Genomic DNA, 18,771 nt, shown 5'->3' with positions numbered 1-18,771 from the left:
CCTGCATACACAAGGGCAAGGCAGTGAGAGCACGCTTTACAGGAGACTGCCACAAACAGGTGGAAGGAGACTTTAGCGGACTTCGCTGCATATTTCTAGAGTGCGTCCTGCACGGAACAATACAGTGGTATTGTCATTGGAAGGGATCACTGTGCCGAGTAGACAATGGTGTCTAGGCTCCACGTGGTGATTACGCACGTTTTCCAGAGGCATATTTCTCATGGGAAGCTACGAGGGGCGCCCAATTTATAATTTGACGTCATAGTGGATCGAGGCAATTAAACACAGAAGGACCAGCTCCCGTCGCATAGTGGTTAAGATGATCGCTTTCCACGCCGAGACTGGGAGATGACACGGGTTCGAATCCTGTCACCGGGTGTGCTGTCTGAGGTTTTCCAAGGGTTTTCCCGAAGACTTTCTAGACGAATGTCGGCACAGTTCCCCCTGAAGTCGGCCCAGGACGCACAATAACCCCCTGTCCCCCACTCCTTCCTGCTGTCCTCTCTCCATCTGTCCACGTCTGTACGCCGCTTATAACCATAGTTGCTTCGCGGCGCTAACACAAAATAAAAACACAGAAGGACAAACACAAGACAAGCCTCACAACGTCCAGTTATAAACACCCATCTTCATCTGCCGCAATTCAATTGATTGATCGCAAGATTGATAATTTGATTTGTACACCGAAACAACGAGGCATGCAAAGTTGCTGTGCCCATCGGGTGAAGCTCCGAGGTGCGTGTGACCGTGGAATGTACGTGAAGACACTTGGGTGTGTCCTGGCAAGAGAAAACTATCCACAACAAGAGCAAACGAAGTCCAGCTTCTGCTCTCGTTTCTAATAGGACAGTCGTCCGCCGCATCTTACTCTGCACCGCACGGAATCAAGAAGCCCGACCGACGATGCCGACACATTACAAGACTGAAACCTAAAGTGACTTAGAACTTATCTGTTGTACGTTTTTCTGTAGTTGTTCAAACTAAAGCATTCATAACCACCACACCCAGCATTGGTGATCTGCATACCGAGTTAAATGTGCAGAGATTGATTTTTTTTCCTATGGCACAGTCAAAATAAGGAAGACAATTCTGAATTTTAGATCACAAGAAGTTCACGGGGTGGACCTCGATATTCCCGGTTGCGAAATCCCCGATCGAAACAAGGAAAATCGAGGAGAATGCTCAATTGTTTCGGAAGATGGTATATGGAGTTAAAAAACGCGGTATCACTATTTAGCCACCCAAATTCACGGGTTTTCGATGGCTTGTTGGCTGGAATGACTGACAGACAAATTTTAACGGCCGTTAGACATAGTGGGGCGGATATGACTGAATACCACTATGGGTAGTTTATCATTTGATTAGTCCAAGTATAGTGTTTGCATTTCTCTGTCCAGGTGTAAGTCCGCTGTTGGCTGTCTCCCGCGCGAGTGTGCATTTTATCGTCTAATAACGTTTATTTCTAGTAGTTTATTTTGCAGCGGGGATTTCGATCCGAGGTACACCCGTTCACGACAAGCATAAAACTCCGAAGTTGTTTGTACTCTGAATTAACAGGATCAGTTGCCGTATCGCTTGGTAGAGTCCTTACGATACGACTAACTCTATAGTACGGCCACCGAGAGATGCGCACAAGAACGAACAAAGGCCGCAGTTATTCACCCAGATGGGCTTGTGAAGTTCTGTGCCTCCGTTATTGCGTTAAGAGAGGCACAAGAAGTACTGTTTTGTAGATTTTGCAATGCCACTCCAGGTTCGAACAAGACAACACCAGGGAATTAAAACGAAACAATTTATTGTTATCTTAAAAGCACTGTTATGGGCAGTGTTAAAAACAATACCTTTTTACATTTTACACGAGTTACGCCTTTTTAAAGAAGAAAACGTTTTGTAGAGACTTCTTTCCATTTGATGGAGCGGAGCCTTCTGTTAATAAAGCTTCATCCATGGACTCATTCGATGACCATTCGTCTTTAACGAGAATCTCCTTCTGGAAGAGAACGGCGATGTGAACGTGCGTCAAGTTGCATGGAAGGTCGAGAAAGTACCAAGAGGCGGAGTTTTGCACGATATTGACTCACTTACACCGCACTCCTCGTAGAGTGGATTCCGGAATCCGTGCTCGATGGAGTGAGGTACAGAGCTGTACCCCGGTGGGCAGGCAGATATCTCGTAAGCTTCAGCGACTGGATGCTCGTGGTCAAGCAGGGCTTCGGACTTCTTTCCGAATCCCGGGTTCTTAAATCCGACGCTGATGTCGATATCTGACCATTTTTGCCTGTGCACAGGAGAAAGATGCGATGATTGCGGGATTCGATAATTTCTTACATGCATATAGTCATGACGGGAAAGAAAATTGAAAGATTTGAGAAAGAACATTATCATTTAATTAAAAACGAGCGTCATATGCACGGGAACATTCAAGTGCAAGAAAAAAGGCGGGCAAGACATGGGAAAATCCTGCACAGGAAAAAACGTGGCAGTCATGACAGTCCACTAGGCACGGGCGAGTGCTAACAAGGGAGACCCCACCAATGTAAGCTACATCGTACCGCTATCCTGTGCGTAAAGATACGTATGTATTACTCCGCTGCCATGGGGGACTATATGCTTGAGCGATTGTGCTGTAATGCCCACATAGATACGCTGTCGTCTGCTACGGAATATTATGGAACTCGCTGCGAACTCGAACGGTGTCGGCGCGCTGCAGAGAAACGATAAACTACCGTAGTGCTGATAGCTTCCTCGCGTCATCTGCTTTTACATGTACAGTGCAGGAGGTGGAGCAGAGTCTGACCATCGCGGTACAAGTAATCATCCGGTGAATATGCGCAAGAATTAGGAAAAAAGAACCATCAACTCTGAATATCGGCCGGCGTGTTATCCACACTAGAAAGACCACTGCGTCACCTCGTATAAGTCTGGTTAGTACTGAAAGGAAAAACTTACTTGTTCCTACGGTAGAAGATGTACCCGAAGACGAGCAGACCAAGGCAGAGCATAGACAAGAGCATGGCTGTCAGCCAGGTGTAGCGAGAGGACGAGTGAGGAGCCATGAAGGTGGCCACGACCACGTGCTCACAGGAAGGACCGTAGAACTTTTGTGGGCAGCTAAGAGAAAATTCGATGTATGTACAAGCTAGTTGAAGACCGTTTGTAGAGGCATGTACCTGCAAGAGAAGGTTCCATCGCGAAGGATGCAATTGCCTCCGTTGATGCACTTCGGTTCACATGGCTGGTAGTGGACGTCGTGCGGTATTTTTATTGGTGCTAGTTGGGGAAAAATCGATTTTTTTTTAGGTGGAAGACAGTCCGAAATTGCCTGGCTTACCTGCAGGAACACAGGAGTGGGAATCGTTAGATAGAAGGAAACCATGGCCGCAGGCGCACTTGTAAGAGGACGGTGTTAAAAGACAAACATGACTGCATTGGTTTCTTGCGCACCGGTTGGTTGCTGCAATAGAAATACGTGTAGATTAAACAACCATTCCAGATGCAGTAAACAAAGAAGGTTCACCTGATGGCTGCTGGACCTCATGCATCACTTTGAGTACCGAAGCTTTGGAGTCTCCGCGGTGGATTACTTGGATATCCATGCCGGTACGGCGATCCACGGCCAAGAGAAAACCTGAGCCCCAATCAGACCAGTAGACCCAGTCTTCGAAGAGGGCTAAGCTGAACGGCAAGTGGATGCCATGGCTTATGATCGTTTCTCTGCACAAGAGGTCATTTATGAACAACTCCGTACAGGGCTACAACACTCCTTTTCCCCATTGAAAGGACTGGCACGGTATGAATTGGAAAAAAATAGCACTAACCGGTTGTGACCATCGAAGTCCGCGCTTTCTATGGCATCTTTACGAGCGTCGGACCAGTACACTCTGCTGTGAATGTAATCCACAGTAACTGAACAGGGCCACAGAATTTTCTCGCTGACAATGATGTTCCTGTTGGAGCCATCCAAGTCCGCTCTCTCGATTAACCCATGTTCCTTGGCCAGAACTTTATTCCAAACGCTCCAGAACATAATCCTGCGTTGAAGACAGACTTGAGCAAGGAGCTGTCCATAATACGAATGTCAGTCATACCCTCGATCTGCAGCCAGGGCCAAGCTGTTGAGAAGCGTGTACGTTGTATCAACAACATCGGTGCAATACTTGAAGGAATCTTCGCAGGCTTGAATGTGGACCCAACCGTCGGTGAAGTAGACATTAGATGTGACCCAGTCAACCGCTACCAGGAAAGGCTCGTGAATGTTACGTAGAGCGACTTTTGCGTTAGCGTTGTCGGGGACCATGAAGTTAAGCGTGCCCTGGAAGAAAGACCAGTTGAGGCGGAAAAGGACACTAACTAGCTTGGGCTTACATCAGCTCGTTCGGTCCAGTAAACAATGTTCTTCCTGAAGTTGAAGTCGACGCCATGGATGTGAGCTTTGGTATCCCTTGCAAGGAGCTGTTGGGAGTGGCCGCGAGGTGAGAACAGTACTATTTGGTTGGGCAGGAGATACAGGAGAGATGCTTCGCCGGCTAGGAGGAAAGCGCGAGTTGTGACGATATTGTCAACATTCTATATACTTAGATATACCCACATTCCACTTTGCAGTAGCGTCCGTCAGCTCCCAAGGAATATCCAGATGCGCAGGAACATTTGTAGCTGCCTTTAACGTTTTCGCAGAAGTGGCTACAGTGTCCCGGTCTTTTGCATTCATCAATATCTAAGAGAAAGCGTAAGGCCTGCGAAGTATGGGGGTTCTAGAAGTGTGTATATACCTTCGCATGTCTTCAAGTCGTTAGAAAGGAAATAGCCGGGGTGACAAGAGCACTTTGGTCCAAGGGGACTTCCGTGGCACAGGTGAGCACAGCCGCCATTGTCCTTGTCGCACTGCGTTTCTGTGTAGAGACGGTCCAATCAGTGTGGTTAAAACCGGAAAAGAGGGAGAGTACAGTGGAGGGTAAACTGAAGACAAGAGGCGCTCCTTTCAAATGAACTTGAAAGAATTCCTCACGCTTCTGAAGGCGTACGATTTATTGCCGACTTACCACAGTGACTGCCCTCGTCCGAATAATCAACACAATCTGCGTACTCGTCACAAACCTTAGACCAAGGGATGCATTCTAGAGTGCCGCATTGGAATTCATCACTCCAGCAGAGATGCGGATCTAGTCAGTGAGAGCACGATGTAACGAAGCCAGCCAATAGGCTACACAGGCAAGAAGCGTTTAGAAGAGCTCACCCTTAACGGTTGTAGGGGGGTGGGTGGGATGGCAACGTGGAAGATTCTCATCGACGTTGTCACCACAGTCATTTTCACCGTCACAGAGCCAAGTATCCGGGATGCAGTGTTCGCTCGAGATGCAGTAAAAATCTTCGTTTTTGCATTGAACTGTAGGAGAAGCTGGACAAGAAAGCGATAACGTTTTAGGACATATAGCGTACAGTTCGTTGAACATAGGTGGAAGGCGGTCACGACCGATAACCAAGAAATGACTACGTACTACAATTGACTTCATCTTCACCATGGATACAGTCCTGGTGGTGGTCACAGACCTCGTGATCGTAGATGCAGAGCCCATCTTTGCACCGGAACATTCTAGAGGGACATTCGGCGTTGACATAGGCTGAAATGATTTAAGATTAGTTCGTTCCCGAAAGCGACATAAAATAACTTACTGCAATTCTTCTCATCGGAACCATCTTCACAGTCCGCCTTCTGGTCGCAGCGGAGGCGGGGGTCTATACATTCCGAACTCGAACAACGGAAGTATGTAGGTAAACACTTGACCGGGGCTACAAATGGTAAACTTGCATAAATGAGGAGATAAGAGGCATAGCGGGGAGATGCGATCCTTACAGCAGTTCATTTCGTCGGTGCCATCCGTGCAGTCTTTGGTGCTGTCGCACTTCCAGGAATCCGGAATACATTGGCCATTACCGCAGCGGCTATGGTTACGAGGACAAGTCACATTACTGCAATTCAGCTCGTCATCGCCGCCTTCGCAGTCCTCTTCGTGGTCACAGCGCCAGAAAATAGACACGCATGCTCCGGTGTTACACTTGTATTCGTCGTGTTTGCAGTTCCGATGCGCTGTGGACAGTACGGATTGTGCACGTTGAGATGCAAAACATGGAGTCGAAGTCCGAGGGTATACTTACTGCAGTTCTTTTCGTCCGACGAGTCCCCACAGTCGTTTGTGCCGTCACAAAGGAAAGATTTTACGATGCATCTGCCGTTCGCGCAGGGGAAGTCATCAGACGGGCAAGAAAAGTGACCTGGAAACATAGTGAACAGGTGTGAGAGAAATGCCGACGTAATACGCTGAAGCTTACAGTTGCTTTCGTCAGAATTATCTGCGCAGTCTTGATACCCATCACAATAATAAGTTTTTGGTATGCACGTCCGAGGTCCATCGCACCGCCATTCAGTGCTGGTGCACGAGGCTGGTTCAACTGTGAATAAGAGCATGTGAGCTACATGACGATCATGATTGGTGACGTATGCACCTTGGCATGTGTGCTGGTCTTCGTTAAGTATCATTCCCGTTGGGCAGAGGCAAGATCTAGCCGATCCAGACGGGAGGCAGATGTGGGAACATCCTCCATTGCCAATAGAGCAAGTACTTATGCCTGGAAGTAAAGACGTGCGTGAGACTGTGGGGAGACGCTCGCTTCGGCTGCCTGTTATACTGTGTAATGTAATACCGACACTAAATCCAATGCACTTCAATATTCGGCGAATAGGCCACTGAGAAAAGCTCGGAGTCTCCATAGGATAAAAGATGGTTAGGTGGAACTGCCAGAGAATGGCAACGACGGTTTTGCACGCTGCTTACGTGAACTTGCGGCTCGTTTCCGTTATGCTGATCTCCCATCTTTATTTCAGTTCTCTCGTTCGTACTGCGCATCATGTGGGAACCGCTGCACAATATTCGTTTTCTTTTTACCGCAGTATACGTCACTGAGCTCCACTAAAGTAGATGTGTAACTAAAGGAGGCGGAATGCAACTGTTAAGTATTGTGTAAAAATGAGGTTTGAGAAATGCGGATTTAAAAAGATTGGATATAGCGTGCTGAAAATAAATCCAGATTTGAAGTGATTCGATTTACTCCAATGAATTTAAATCCGGATTTAGAAGCTTCTGCAAACTGCAGATTTGATTTAAATTCGATTCGTTCCCTCAAATCCCCAGCACTGCATGGTTGGGACATGTTTGGCCGGAAGCTGTGGAAGAACCACATTTAGGAAAGGGGGTGTGAAGAAAGTTTGAAATATATTCGTAGATTGTGAACAGGCACATGCACTTACCAAGATCTGGTACTTTGGCGGCATACGCAACTTTTCTGGTGGCAGTGTGGTTTTTCGAAGGAAGCACGAGTGACAAAGGTTGCCCTTGTCCCTTTGCCATGTCCAAGTAGTAAAGGAGACCGTCCTCTTTCGTAACCCAGTGCACCACGTTGTTGACCACGGACACTGACAGCACATGTCTGCTCACTTGGGCAGCCACTGTTGGAGACCTGAAGACAAGGAAGATGTGGTTTCGGTGAGGTATACCACAGACAGTGGGAGAGCAGTTACAAGGTGACGTTTACAACTAAGAAAGGAGAGTGAATACACACTTGTATGGTTCATCTTTCAAATCGATGAATTCGATGGTTCCTTTGACCGAATCCGCCCAAAACAGCTTGCTTGAGGAAGCGTCGACGGACAGCGAGAGTGGAAGAAGAATTGAGGAGAAAGGCATCTTCTTTGGGTTTTTGCCGTCCATCGTGTAGCGAGTTATGGAAGGGGCATCTCCAAGGGAGAGTACAAAGAGCACGCTGGAAACGAAGATACGTTTAACTGGGGGTTCGATATTGCAAGAATAGCTTACCCAGCTTTGGGATACAGTGCAAGGTCTAGAGGCCTGACGAGGTTGTTTTGGAGTATAGTGTGGAGGCTACCATTGGAGTGGCACACTTCCAAGGTAGACTTCCCGGCGTCCACCCAGTAGAGATTCTTGTTTTGGGTGTCTAGATCCATGCCTAAGATTGAGCCGATATGATGTTCGTGGATGACCCTATGGAGAAAGCAGAATTATAAGGCTGGGTGCGTTATAAAGGTTCGGGAGTTAGACGTACTTCGTCGTGTAGTTATCCATATTTATGGACATAATGATCTCTCGGGGGGTATCGCTGATGTATAGGGTTTGTGCAGACCAGTCCAAGACCATAGCGCTGACGAGAATGAGCGTGTTCACAGGGATCTTCTCGACAGTGTCTTTTCCTATGTTCCCGTGCTGAATACGGTAGAGAGCATTTCCTTCGGAGACTACGGCATAACTTGCAGATTTATCGACTAAAAAGAGTTTGGGAGGGGGGTTAACACAGTAACCTGCAGGCTATATATACATATATTGCAACTTACGCGAGCAAGTACTTCCATCAGGATCTAGTTGGTAACCATCGCGACAATAGCATTTGTGGCCAGATGTGCCAAGAACACAGATGTCTTCGCAAGGATTATCCCAGCAGGGATTGGAAATGTCTGAAAAGATGGGTATGTGTAATGACGTAGACATTGAAGTTATGCAAGGACGTACCTCTGCTCCTGAGAACAGGGTGGTAGACATGTAGTCCCATAATCTGCTTGGATTCTTCACGCAGAAGGATCTCGTAGTGTTTCCCGTTGAATTTGCTGCTGGAGTCCAACGAATAGGATGCCCAGTCACTCCAGAAGATAGTGTCCTCGAAAATGGTCAAGGCGAAGGGATGGAATACGGAATCTTGAATTACAACCTCGCGTTTCATGGTATTCATATCCAAGTACTCCATCCGTGTATGCTTGGCGTCGCACCAGTAAAGACGATTAGTGGTATGGTCGTATGCGAGACCATTTGGCCAACCAAGATCTTCAGTAACCAAGGCTTTTGAGTTGCTACCGTCCATACTTGCACGCATCACTGCTGGATGTTCGCCCCAGTCTGTCCAGTACATGGTCCTGGGACGGGAATGAGTAAGTGCGAATGTAAGCACGATAAGATCTAAAGACCTACCTGTTCAGGGGATCCAGTACGATAGCTCTTGGAGAATCTACACCATGTGTAACTACGGATGCGCAGGCGGTTCCATCAGACTTGCAGACAAGGAGGCGCTTCAGACCAGTATCGGTGATGTACAAATTCTTTGTAATCCAGTCGAAAGCAAGATCTTCCATGATGGAGAGTGCTGCACAGGGATTTGTACATTAAATGTAGCACAACAAATGTAAATCTCATGGGAATGTCAGCTGACGAGCCTGCGGTATGCTGGAAGGTGAAGCTAGCAAGTATAAGACAGCAGGAACTGGAAGTTAGCGAGGTTCACAGCGTAATGAACCTAACGCGATTATTGCTATTGGAATTTGGCAATAACGCAATTGGGCGTTGAAGAGTCCGGTTTCGTAAAGGAAGTAAGTTAAGAACTTTGACGGCGCTTATGAGAAATGAATAGGGATTACCATGCATATGGCTGGTATGAGGGGACGTTTTTTTAAGAACTGAATTGCGAGCGATATTAAGTACTAGAATTATTTTGTGATATCTGGTGTCTGAACGGCCTAAGGAGTATCTGGGCTTATAGGAGCAACTAACGGGTTACGTGATAACTGCAGAAGTTTTATACAGGAATGAGTTTCTTTTGGCACGCTGTGGACGGTCTGTCGGGTGGGGGGAGGACATCCGAGAGACATTTGTGACCTAAGGAAGAGGTAGAATAAATACACACGTGATGATAGGAGAACTTTGAAGTCGGAACCGTCCAAAAGACATGTCCTGACATCCGAGTGCGTTGCACTGATGTCTGTCCAGAATACCCTGCGTTGCTCGTTGTCGAAGTCCACACCTACTGCCTGTCCCGCTGCAGCATGGATCTCGAAGTAGCGGTTTGTTCTTAGCCAGAGACCCCTGATATCCGTGCTACCGGAGAATATGAGAAGAGGCTCGGGTCCTTTGGCTTTGCAGAAGGCATCGTCGACGAGAAGGTAGCCGTCGAGACAGGAGCAATGGAAAGACCCCGGTGTATTGGTGCATTTGTGGCTGCACACGTGAGTGTGCTCGGCACATTCGTCGATATCTGTTCGAACAGTGGATTAGAACACTAGTGCGCTTGAGAATGTACAAAAGATAAGTTGTCTCGTAATCTACCTGTGCACGACACTGCATCAGCCATGAGGTGGAAGCCCTTGTGGCAATAGCAAGCCGACCCATTTGTGGCGACATAGCACCCTTGACTGCACTTTTTCTTGTTGCAGTCGTCGACCTCTGGAATAGTGGTGCGATCCATACAGTTGACCGCTAACGATACCGCGTGATAAAATTGTGAGCGCACGTTTTTCGCATAGAAAAGTTAGTTTTGAAACTAGTTCCCCTCGAAAAGAACATGTGCCAGTTGTTATACGTAGTCCTTATGAAGTGTGAAATAGTTCAAGGTCTTTCGTGCGGCTTTAGGCATATATATTGCTCAATATATTGTGTATGGCTAGTTTTCCCTTGTTCCTTTAGAATAAAACATCCCCACAGCACCTTCTGCTGTGCCGATGAAGATGCAAGTGGTAATTGGCTGTAGTAATTTTAGTGGTTTAGATGCTTCTAATGTCTAATGTTTATCCATGAAGCGGAACGAGACAGGCTGAAGAGATTTGTACTCTCTCGTGCAGTACTTAGGAGGTACAGCTCATGCTTAAATATTTTCGATATTCAAACTGTGCAAGAAAACTTTGGACACGTAAAATACACATACGAAAACATACACGAAACAAAAGACATACACGAAGGTAGTGTCATGGTAATCTTACGTGCCCTGAAGCACAAGGTTTCCCTGGACTGAACCTATACCAGCTAGCCGTTATCCTCTCAGCTTTACATATAAACCTGCGTATCTAATTAGGATAACGACTACGTGATGTTTGGTTTATGTGGAACCGTAGCACATACTCACTGCAGAAACTGCCTTCGTCGGCGCCGTCAGGACAATCTTTCACTTTGTCACACACTTTCTCCGGCGGAAAGCATTTGCCATCGCTGCAGAGGAAACTACCGCTATCGATGCTACAAGGCGGAGGAGTTGAGGACGTCACGTTACGGCAGCCTTCTTCATCGGACCCGTCGACACAGTCTTCCACCATGTCACAGCGCCACGTCGATGGCAGGCATTCATTGCTCTTGCACCTGAATCCATCGCAGTGATTTTCAGCGCAGTTATTCTCGTCCGAGCCGTCGACGCAGTCGTTTTCACCATCGCACAGCCACGACGTTGGCAGGCAGTAGCTCCTGTCCTTGCAATGAAACTTGTCTCTCGGACAGTTCTCTTTGTCGAAGACATCGCTCGCTGCAAGCAGGAAATCTAAACTCAGCAACTGACGCCGAAAGCAAGCTGGAGGAACTTACGGCAGTCTTGCTCATCGTGATGGTTACCGCAGTCGTTGTGGCCGTCACACCGCCAGGCCATTATTACGCATCTCCCGTTTGCACAGTCGAACCATCCTTGGGGGCAAGCGACTGTAAGGCCCGGAACTGCGAGGTTGTAAGGAACGTTTTCAGATAAGATCCAGAGAGAGAGAGGAGAGATACATAGATTACAGTTAACCATGAATGCTCCTGGAGACTACCATGCCACGCGTAAATTGTGCGAGCACTTGCTCAGCAGTCACCAAAATGAGTGTGAGCGCGATACAACGTTCAATCGGCGTACCCAGAGACGCAATTGCGGAATAAACAGCAAATCTGTCCGTTATCCAATCAAACGCTGTCCTGTGAAAACTTAACGGTGAAGTCGCTCTGTCGTAGCGATGGGAAAACGAATGCTTACCAATATCAGTTGCGAACACGAAGAATAATATAACCGCGAAGTTCATGATAACAGACTCCGTAGTTACGTTAAATATTCATGCGCGCGTCTACGACGCCCTTTGTTTTATGAACAAAGTCCGAGCTGCCTGGAGGATAAGACGGACGACAGCAGCAGCGATCCTTTACTTTAAAACAACCTACAGCCAACTGCGGGACGAAATCGCTGTGCGGGCCTTTTCTACCTTCCTCCGGGTCATGTGCCATCCAATCCAATGATAGAAATTTGAATTATCAGTCTTGTTCCCTTCCAAGGTCTTGAGATCGACGTATCACGTGCCTTATGCAGGTGGGATACGAAAATCTGCCTTAATCAACCGCGCAAGAACACATCCTGGTAGGCGTCTTCAAATTGATAACAAATATCGCTCTTCACTTTGATATCTTCTAGGTTTCAGAGATAAAAGCGTGTCGTTTGGATTGAACCGTTACGTTTACATTTTTTCAGGTATACCAACTCACCTTTCATCGCTACAGTCGTTTTGAGCGGATTCGATCATGTCCCCCCCCCTTTTTTTTCTTCTTTTTTAAATTTCGTGTTAGCGCCGCGAAGCAACGGTGGCCATGAGCGGCGTACATACATGGACAGATGGAGAGAGGGTAGCAGGAAGGAGCGGGAGACATGGGAGATAGTATGCGTCCTGGGCCGACTTCAGGGGGAACTGTGCCGACATTCGTCTGGAAAGTCTTCGGAAAGCCCAGGGAAAACCCTCAGACAGCACAGCTGGTTGTAGGATTCGAACCCACCACCTCCCAGTTTTCAGCACGACCTTGGCTCAGTCATGCCGCTGGTCCGAGGTTTCCGCCGCACGCTAAAGAAGCCCAAGGTGGTCAAAATTATCCGCCGCTTATTCAGCGTCACAGACACCATGCCGTCTCACAAACATATAGTCTAAATCTATAGTCCCAGTTATTGGCTAGATGAGGCCGCGTAGAGGATCAGAGGAATGTTAAAAGCATAAAAGGCATTTAAAAGTTGCTGGGTCAAATAATAATTAAAAAAAATTATGTCGAAGTAGGAGATACACCTTGAAGTATTTAGGAAATATACTTGCGCAGGTATGTCAAATACACTAAATTTGGTAGACACACACACACGTACTACATTGGATGATGATGAGATGGACGATTCACCGCCACTGAGTACACTGCCTTATTGCACATTGGGAACGGATGAGGGGATGATGATGGGGAGGATAGACCTCTATACCCGAGAAACGTCATCATGACGTTGGTAGACAGACTGAAACCGAAACAAATCGGAAGGGGAGGGCTGGGCGGGTTCCACGAATGGGCACTTGTTCGCTGCCTCCTTTTGAAAGAAAAGTAGGACCGAAGGTCGCGGCCTTTTCAGGGACCATCGTAATCCCCTCAAGACCGTGGCTTTCGGGCGCGACCTTGTTCGCCCCTAGCTTCCAGCGTAGTTCAACTCTACCAAATTGGTGGCGCTGTCGAACACTATGACGTCATTTGTTTACAACTAGGGAGAGGTCTATTTGATAGAGTATCTACAGCCGATCTCCCTTTGTGGATCACAGCCAGTATCTGTGAAAAAGTATAATAATAATAATAATAATAATAATAATAATAATAATAATAATATCTTTATTACCATGCCCAATAATAGCAGCCGTTGACATAGTATCGTGAAACTAAAAAAACATTGCACATACCGTCCACCCCTATTGCACTCGACTTTCAGTACGTTGTGCTGCTTGGGTTAGCGTATAGGTACGTAAGGGACAGCGTTGGTGGTTCTGCTCAATGCGTGGAGATCTCCTTTTGTTTTGCGCGTGCACAGAACCACCAACGCTATCGCTTACGTGCGCAAAGGCGATAGGCGAATCAGGGCAGTTGGGATATCACAGGCAAAGTAGACTAAAATAATATAAAAGAAGAATGACGATGCTTGATACGGTGATGTGAGTGAGTGCACCTCATCCCTTTCGAGTCAGGGCAGACGTCAAGCGTCACAGGCGCGACAAAAAAGGAAAAAAGTACATATATAAACATGAGCACTATACAAGCTCGGTATAAGAGGACCTCTCCAGCACGCAGAGCACGCCTTAGCACCGTAGCTCGATCATGCTGACTCGCAACACCCTCTCTGGATGCAGAAAAACGATTTCTCGTCGGGCCCATAGGAGGCAGACCTGCGGGACAACGAATTGCCAAAGTCCCGTTACCGGAAATTGGTCGAGGGCTCACTCAGCACTGGCTGTGGATGGAAAGAAACGATTTGCCGTCGGGCCAGGACGAGGGGGAGCGGCGAGGCATCCAGCGCTATCTCTGGGTGCGGAAAAAATAAGTTGCAGGGTCCCGTTACCGACGATTGGGCGAGGGCTCATCCAGCACTGACTGTGGATGGAAGGAAACGATTTGCCGCCGATTTGGAGGAGTACGATGGCGAGAAAATGGCAGTCCCGTTACTGGCAAATGGCTGAGGGCTGATACAGCGAGAGTTCTGGGCACAAAAGCGATTTTACAGTAAAGTCCTGTACGATGTCGCTCGCGCGAGTGCTTATACAGCCCTACTCATCTTTATTTTACTATATATAGTACAGCTATACTCATCCTGCACTGGCTGTGTATGGAAAGAAACGATTTGCCGTCGATTTTTAGCAGTACGATGGCGGAAAAATGGCAGTCCCGTTACTCGCAAATGGCCGAGGGCTCATCCAGCGTGAGTTCTTGGGTAAAAAAGCAACTTTACGGTAAAATCCCGTACGATGACGCTCGAGTGCTTATACAGCTCTCCTCATCTTATTTTTAATTTATTTTTTATTTTGATAATACTCGGATGCCTCAAGTTGAGGCCGGGTAATACTGCCGGCATAAGGGGACCCCTAGAGCGTGCGCATATGCCAGCTGCCAAAGCAGACGACGGGAGTCGTGGTTGTTACAGATCAGATATTTTCATTTGAACGCGCAAGTGCAGTTTCATTTCTGTGTGTTCGGAGGCTTACTCTTGGTTTACTCTTCTATTACAAGACCAGTCACGTGACTGGAGGACAATTGAGCATGCGAAGGACTAGAAACATCATTCGTAGCAGAGACGCTTGTGTGACGACGTGGCCTCGATGAAAGTCACTGAAAAGGTTAGCCAGCTGTGTAGGAATGAGACTTGTATGTATTTTTATTTTCTATGTTGTTCCAGCCTCAGAAGTTCTCTCATGTACGTTTTGTGTGTTGCTGAAGTGATCCATTAATCAAACTTGTACAACAATAGAGCAAATCAAATGACTCTCCAGCTGTAGTACAGCACTGGCTCGCAAACGAAAGATGCAAGATATGGCCCACACGACTCACACACACACAGGGGCATGATACCGGTCAAGTACGGAGTGAAACGTTATTCCCCTGAAAGAGCTGCTTTCCGTTGAACGACAGCCGTAGCCGTGGTAAGAACGCGTTAACATAACGTTGTTTCCGCAATGGTGCCCACATTTTAAGAGTGCATGACTTTGGAAAAGCACTGAAAGCAGCGCGGGCAACAAAGCGTTGCTAAACCGAAACTTTAGAGAGGATCACGTGGTGGACAGCAAGTAATGGCGGTTTTGACACGAGCGACCGCCAGAGGGGTACCACAGAAGCCTATTCGAAACGGCCGCTCCTGTGTTTCCTTCCTCCTGCACCGTAGACTCTACGACGGAGTACACTGTACTCTACAGAGTAAGCTAGCACCAAGTGCATGACCAACTCAACTAGTTCACCATAATCCTGTTGTGCCACAGAGTTCCGGGTTCCGGCTACTTATTTTCACGCGTATTTGTGTGACGTGAGAGGGGCAATGTCATGCGTGAGTTTCAGTCGTCTTGCTAGACGCATACCGTTAGCGAACGCCGTGCGCTATGGTTTGACGTCGTGCAGTAGTTGTGTTACCCAAGCCAGCAATGTCGACCATCACGGTGAGCAGTGATCACTTCCAACTAAACACTTAGCAGACAGAACATACTGTTGTTACAGCATGCCATCTCAGCATTTGAAACTCAGACAGCCTCTATTTCTGTATCAATACTTCCAGGTCATGAAAGTGAAACTGACAGTAACCAATCGCCTCTTTACGATGGCCACATTCCCACAACATTTTTTCAGAAAACAATCCTGTCTGTTGGATCTGCACTTGCAGCTATCACGGATCCATTCCGAGATGGTGAGCAAATATAACTGTAACAATCCATCCCATCATATGGTTCTGGATAACAATATACAAATATACAGCAAAGAAGTTTGCAAAGGTTGCTTCCACTGGCATGCTTTCCACCTCAGGGTATTTCTCAGAGCTCCTACTGAATGCTACTTGATAGACAAGATGACCCCGAGGATATTTATTTATTTATTTCACTATACTTTTTACTCCGATGATGATACACAACATAGATTCCTATATTTCTCCAAAATGCAGGAGTACATCACCAGTATTGTGACCTGGCCTGTGTAAAAGTAAACGTAATTTCCAAGTGATCCACTAGATGGTGGTGCTCTTAGGCTGTTGCTCTGCTTCTTTCCCGGCTTTTGCCCACTGGACATACATCGTATGCACCTTTTTTTTTTTCAGACATGGTAGCCGTTATGGGTGAAGTTACTGGGGTATCAGCTTTTAAACACCTCTTCGAAGTAATGTCAAGGGATCCTGAAGGAATGGAAATTTTGAGGTAGTATAGCGCCTCGGTGCCACAAGGTTGCCGTCACAAAACATAACGGCCTGCATTCTAGAGACCGACCCAGAATTAACACAAGAACAGTTGACCTCTCCTACTTGAAGCAGCTTCCAACGGACACTTTCGGTTATGCATACTACCAGTTCCTTCTGAATAATGTGAGTAGTTTTTCGATTTTACGGCATAATATTGAAGTTATTTGTCTGTTGCATCTTTTAACTACCCCTTCCACTGTCTGTAGAATGTGACGCCAGATACGAGGCTTCCAGTGCAGTTCGTAGACGATGCCGACCTGGCATACGTTGCGCAAAGGTATCGAGAAGTTCATGATCTGGTTCACACGCTTTTGGAGATGCCCACTAATATGCTCGGCGAGGTCACGGTGAAATGGGTCGAAGCCATTCATACCAAAATGCCAATGTGTGCGACAGGAGCGCTCTTCGGAGCACTTCGACTAAAACCCAAGTAAGAGACTTCGCACTGTTTTCTCAGGCACATCATTCGCAACGAGTATCATTTTGAAACGCAGTCACATCTGCAAATTCGACTGTGTCACTGTGTATGTTCCTTATTCCCAAGTCCTACGCATCTTAATATACAGGGTTCGCCAAGATAAACTTCGGGGTTTGTACCGAAGATAAGACAAATAAGAACAGTGTCGGGAAGCGAAAGTAGATGTTAGAGGACATATTATGCCCCAAAATTGTGCTTTTTATACTCTTTTTTAACATAACACCAACGTAACCAGCGTAACACCAACATTCCAATTGAAGTGTTCTGTTTGTTTGTGTGGTGCTCCTGTGCGGGCTGTTCTTAATAATAGTAATCTTTACTGGATAGAATTTTGTAAGCTACTGTTTGTGCACAGTGGCTGATCCACGGAGGGGGGGGGGAATGTGACTCCCCCAAGTGTTACTTTATACATTGGATTCCTCCCTCTCCCCTCCCCCACTACTATGCGCTCTGACAAAGGACCCCACCCCCAAAGAAAAAGAAAAAAAAAAACAAGGGTCTGGATCTGCCATTGTTTGTATTGTACACACATTTTTGAATTCATATGGACCATCTAAATCATCATCACCAAAGTTAAGTTGTTTGGTTGTGTTTGTACCGTTTTGCAAAGTATCTTCCCTAACCGCTCTCAACGAGTGGCAGTGCATGCCCAGTGGTGCTGTTGAATGCCCGAATACTTGAATACTGCTGAATACGTGACAAATATGTTGCTAGTGTTTTGTCTACAAGGTTTCCTAGGTGGACAAGTAATACGTAGTAGTTCATGTATATTTGTCTCTCTTGACAGACAGCGAAAAGCTTACACAACGAGGCACCTTCCTTGGGCACTGCAGGTGGGCTACAGCGGGAAAAATCTCATGTGCGTTTATTATGAAAAGCACTGGGAACAACCCATGAGAGAGCTCCAGCACCAATTGAACATCAAACCACTCCCAGAACAGTAGTGATAACGTCACTACTTGTGAAATGCTCAGATTAGTAGTAACGTTATGTTGTACGCCATGAAAAAGCAGTAAGTGTTATAATATCTTTGGAAATTCTTATTGGCCATGATGTTTTTAACCTTGTCTATGTTTTTTGCTTGCCATAAACATACGACTTCAGATGTTTACTTAGATACTTTGAAAACAATATTCCGATTGCATTCCTGTTATTTCTCTGCACATTAATCACAAAAGCACTGGAAAGATGTGTTCTGACAACATTATTTTGGGGTGTCCTGAATAACACGCATCAAGAGATCCAAAGAAGGAGTGAAACTCAGCATAGCGGAGTGCAACTCGAAGTAGACAAAATCTCGTTTAATTATGGCTTTCCTACTTTAACTGTTGCCTGTCCACACGATCCGCAAGGGGCACAACATGTCGGCCCACGAGAGCTCCATCGCGATTGGATAGTGCAAATTTAAATTTTGGATGCGCAGAAGCAGACGACGGCGACAGCTCTCATAAAAATGCATCGAATGATGATAACTAATTTAGTTTTAGCAAGAGCACGTCTATGTTGGTACCTGCGCTGCTTGTATAAAGATCCTAGGGTAAGGTGAAGTACAAGGTATTATATTAACTGAGGAAGCAATAAATGGCCCAATAAGCAGCGCCACCACTAACTTCCGTATCTAAGTAGTACTGGGAACAAGTGCAAATGACATTGTCGCTAGTAATATCCCCCAAGGGATCTTTGGAGGTATATTGAAATAAAAAAATAAAAATAATCCAGTAGGTTGTGCTGTGGAGTAG

At 46.6% G+C, this 18,771-nt stretch overlaps 2 protein-coding genes across 5 annotated transcripts; one reads left to right on the top strand and one right to left on the bottom strand.

The window, feature by feature from the left end:
* Nucleotides 1-1,778: 1,778 nt before the first annotated feature.
* Nucleotides 1,779-12,023, bottom strand: LOC135368740 (low-density lipoprotein receptor-related protein 2-like). Of its 4 annotated transcripts, none has more exons than XM_064602229.1 (31): nucleotides 11,821-12,023; nucleotides 11,400-11,525; nucleotides 10,951-11,340; nucleotides 10,158-10,274; nucleotides 9,739-10,086; nucleotides 9,030-9,201; nucleotides 8,577-8,974; nucleotides 8,402-8,521; nucleotides 8,116-8,332; nucleotides 7,869-8,054; nucleotides 7,615-7,815; nucleotides 7,304-7,512; nucleotides 6,502-6,624; nucleotides 6,328-6,447; nucleotides 6,154-6,270; nucleotides 5,852-6,085; nucleotides 5,671-5,787; nucleotides 5,496-5,618; nucleotides 5,234-5,395; nucleotides 5,040-5,159; nucleotides 4,770-4,889; nucleotides 4,589-4,714; nucleotides 4,366-4,526; nucleotides 4,089-4,312; nucleotides 3,819-4,031; nucleotides 3,518-3,714; nucleotides 3,332-3,454; nucleotides 3,171-3,270; nucleotides 2,950-3,111; nucleotides 2,082-2,278; nucleotides 1,779-1,990 (listed from the first exon to the last, which is right to left on the bottom strand). In XM_064602229.1, exons 1-31 carry the CDS (start codon nucleotides 11,864-11,866, stop codon nucleotides 1,974-1,976), a joined length of 5,286 nt encoding a protein of 1,761 aa, XP_064458299.1. In that variant the 5' UTR covers nucleotides 11,867-12,023; the 3' UTR covers nucleotides 1,779-1,973. The 4 variants fall into 4 exon arrangements, with proteins under 4 accessions (XP_064458299.1, XP_064458300.1, XP_064458297.1 ...); XM_064602230.1 differs by having other exon boundaries at nucleotides 1,779-1,987; XM_064602227.1 differs by having other exon boundaries at nucleotides 2,086-2,278.
* Nucleotides 12,024-15,475: 3,452 nt separating this feature from the next.
* Nucleotides 15,476-18,758, top strand: LOC135368739 (ubiquinone biosynthesis protein COQ4 homolog, mitochondrial-like). The gene is made up of 6 exons (XM_064602226.1): nucleotides 15,476-15,766; nucleotides 15,883-16,011; nucleotides 16,417-16,513; nucleotides 16,575-16,677; nucleotides 16,761-16,984; nucleotides 17,820-18,758. The coding sequence occupies exons 1-6, from the start codon at nucleotides 15,649-15,651 to the stop codon at nucleotides 17,974-17,976; spliced, it is 828 nt and encodes a 275-aa protein (XP_064458296.1). The 5' UTR covers nucleotides 15,476-15,648; the 3' UTR covers nucleotides 17,977-18,758.
* The last annotated feature ends 13 nt before the right edge of the window (nucleotides 18,759-18,771 follow it).

This window comes from Ornithodoros turicata, chromosome 9 (genome assembly GCF_037126465.1).
Source record: "Ornithodoros turicata isolate Travis chromosome 9, ASM3712646v1, whole genome shotgun sequence".
In the NCBI taxonomy this organism is placed as follows: Eukaryota; Metazoa; Arthropoda; class Arachnida; order Ixodida; family Argasidae; genus Ornithodoros; species Ornithodoros turicata.
The sequence above is the reverse complement of the archived record's forward strand: the minus strand, read 5'-3'. Positions and strand labels throughout refer to the sequence as shown.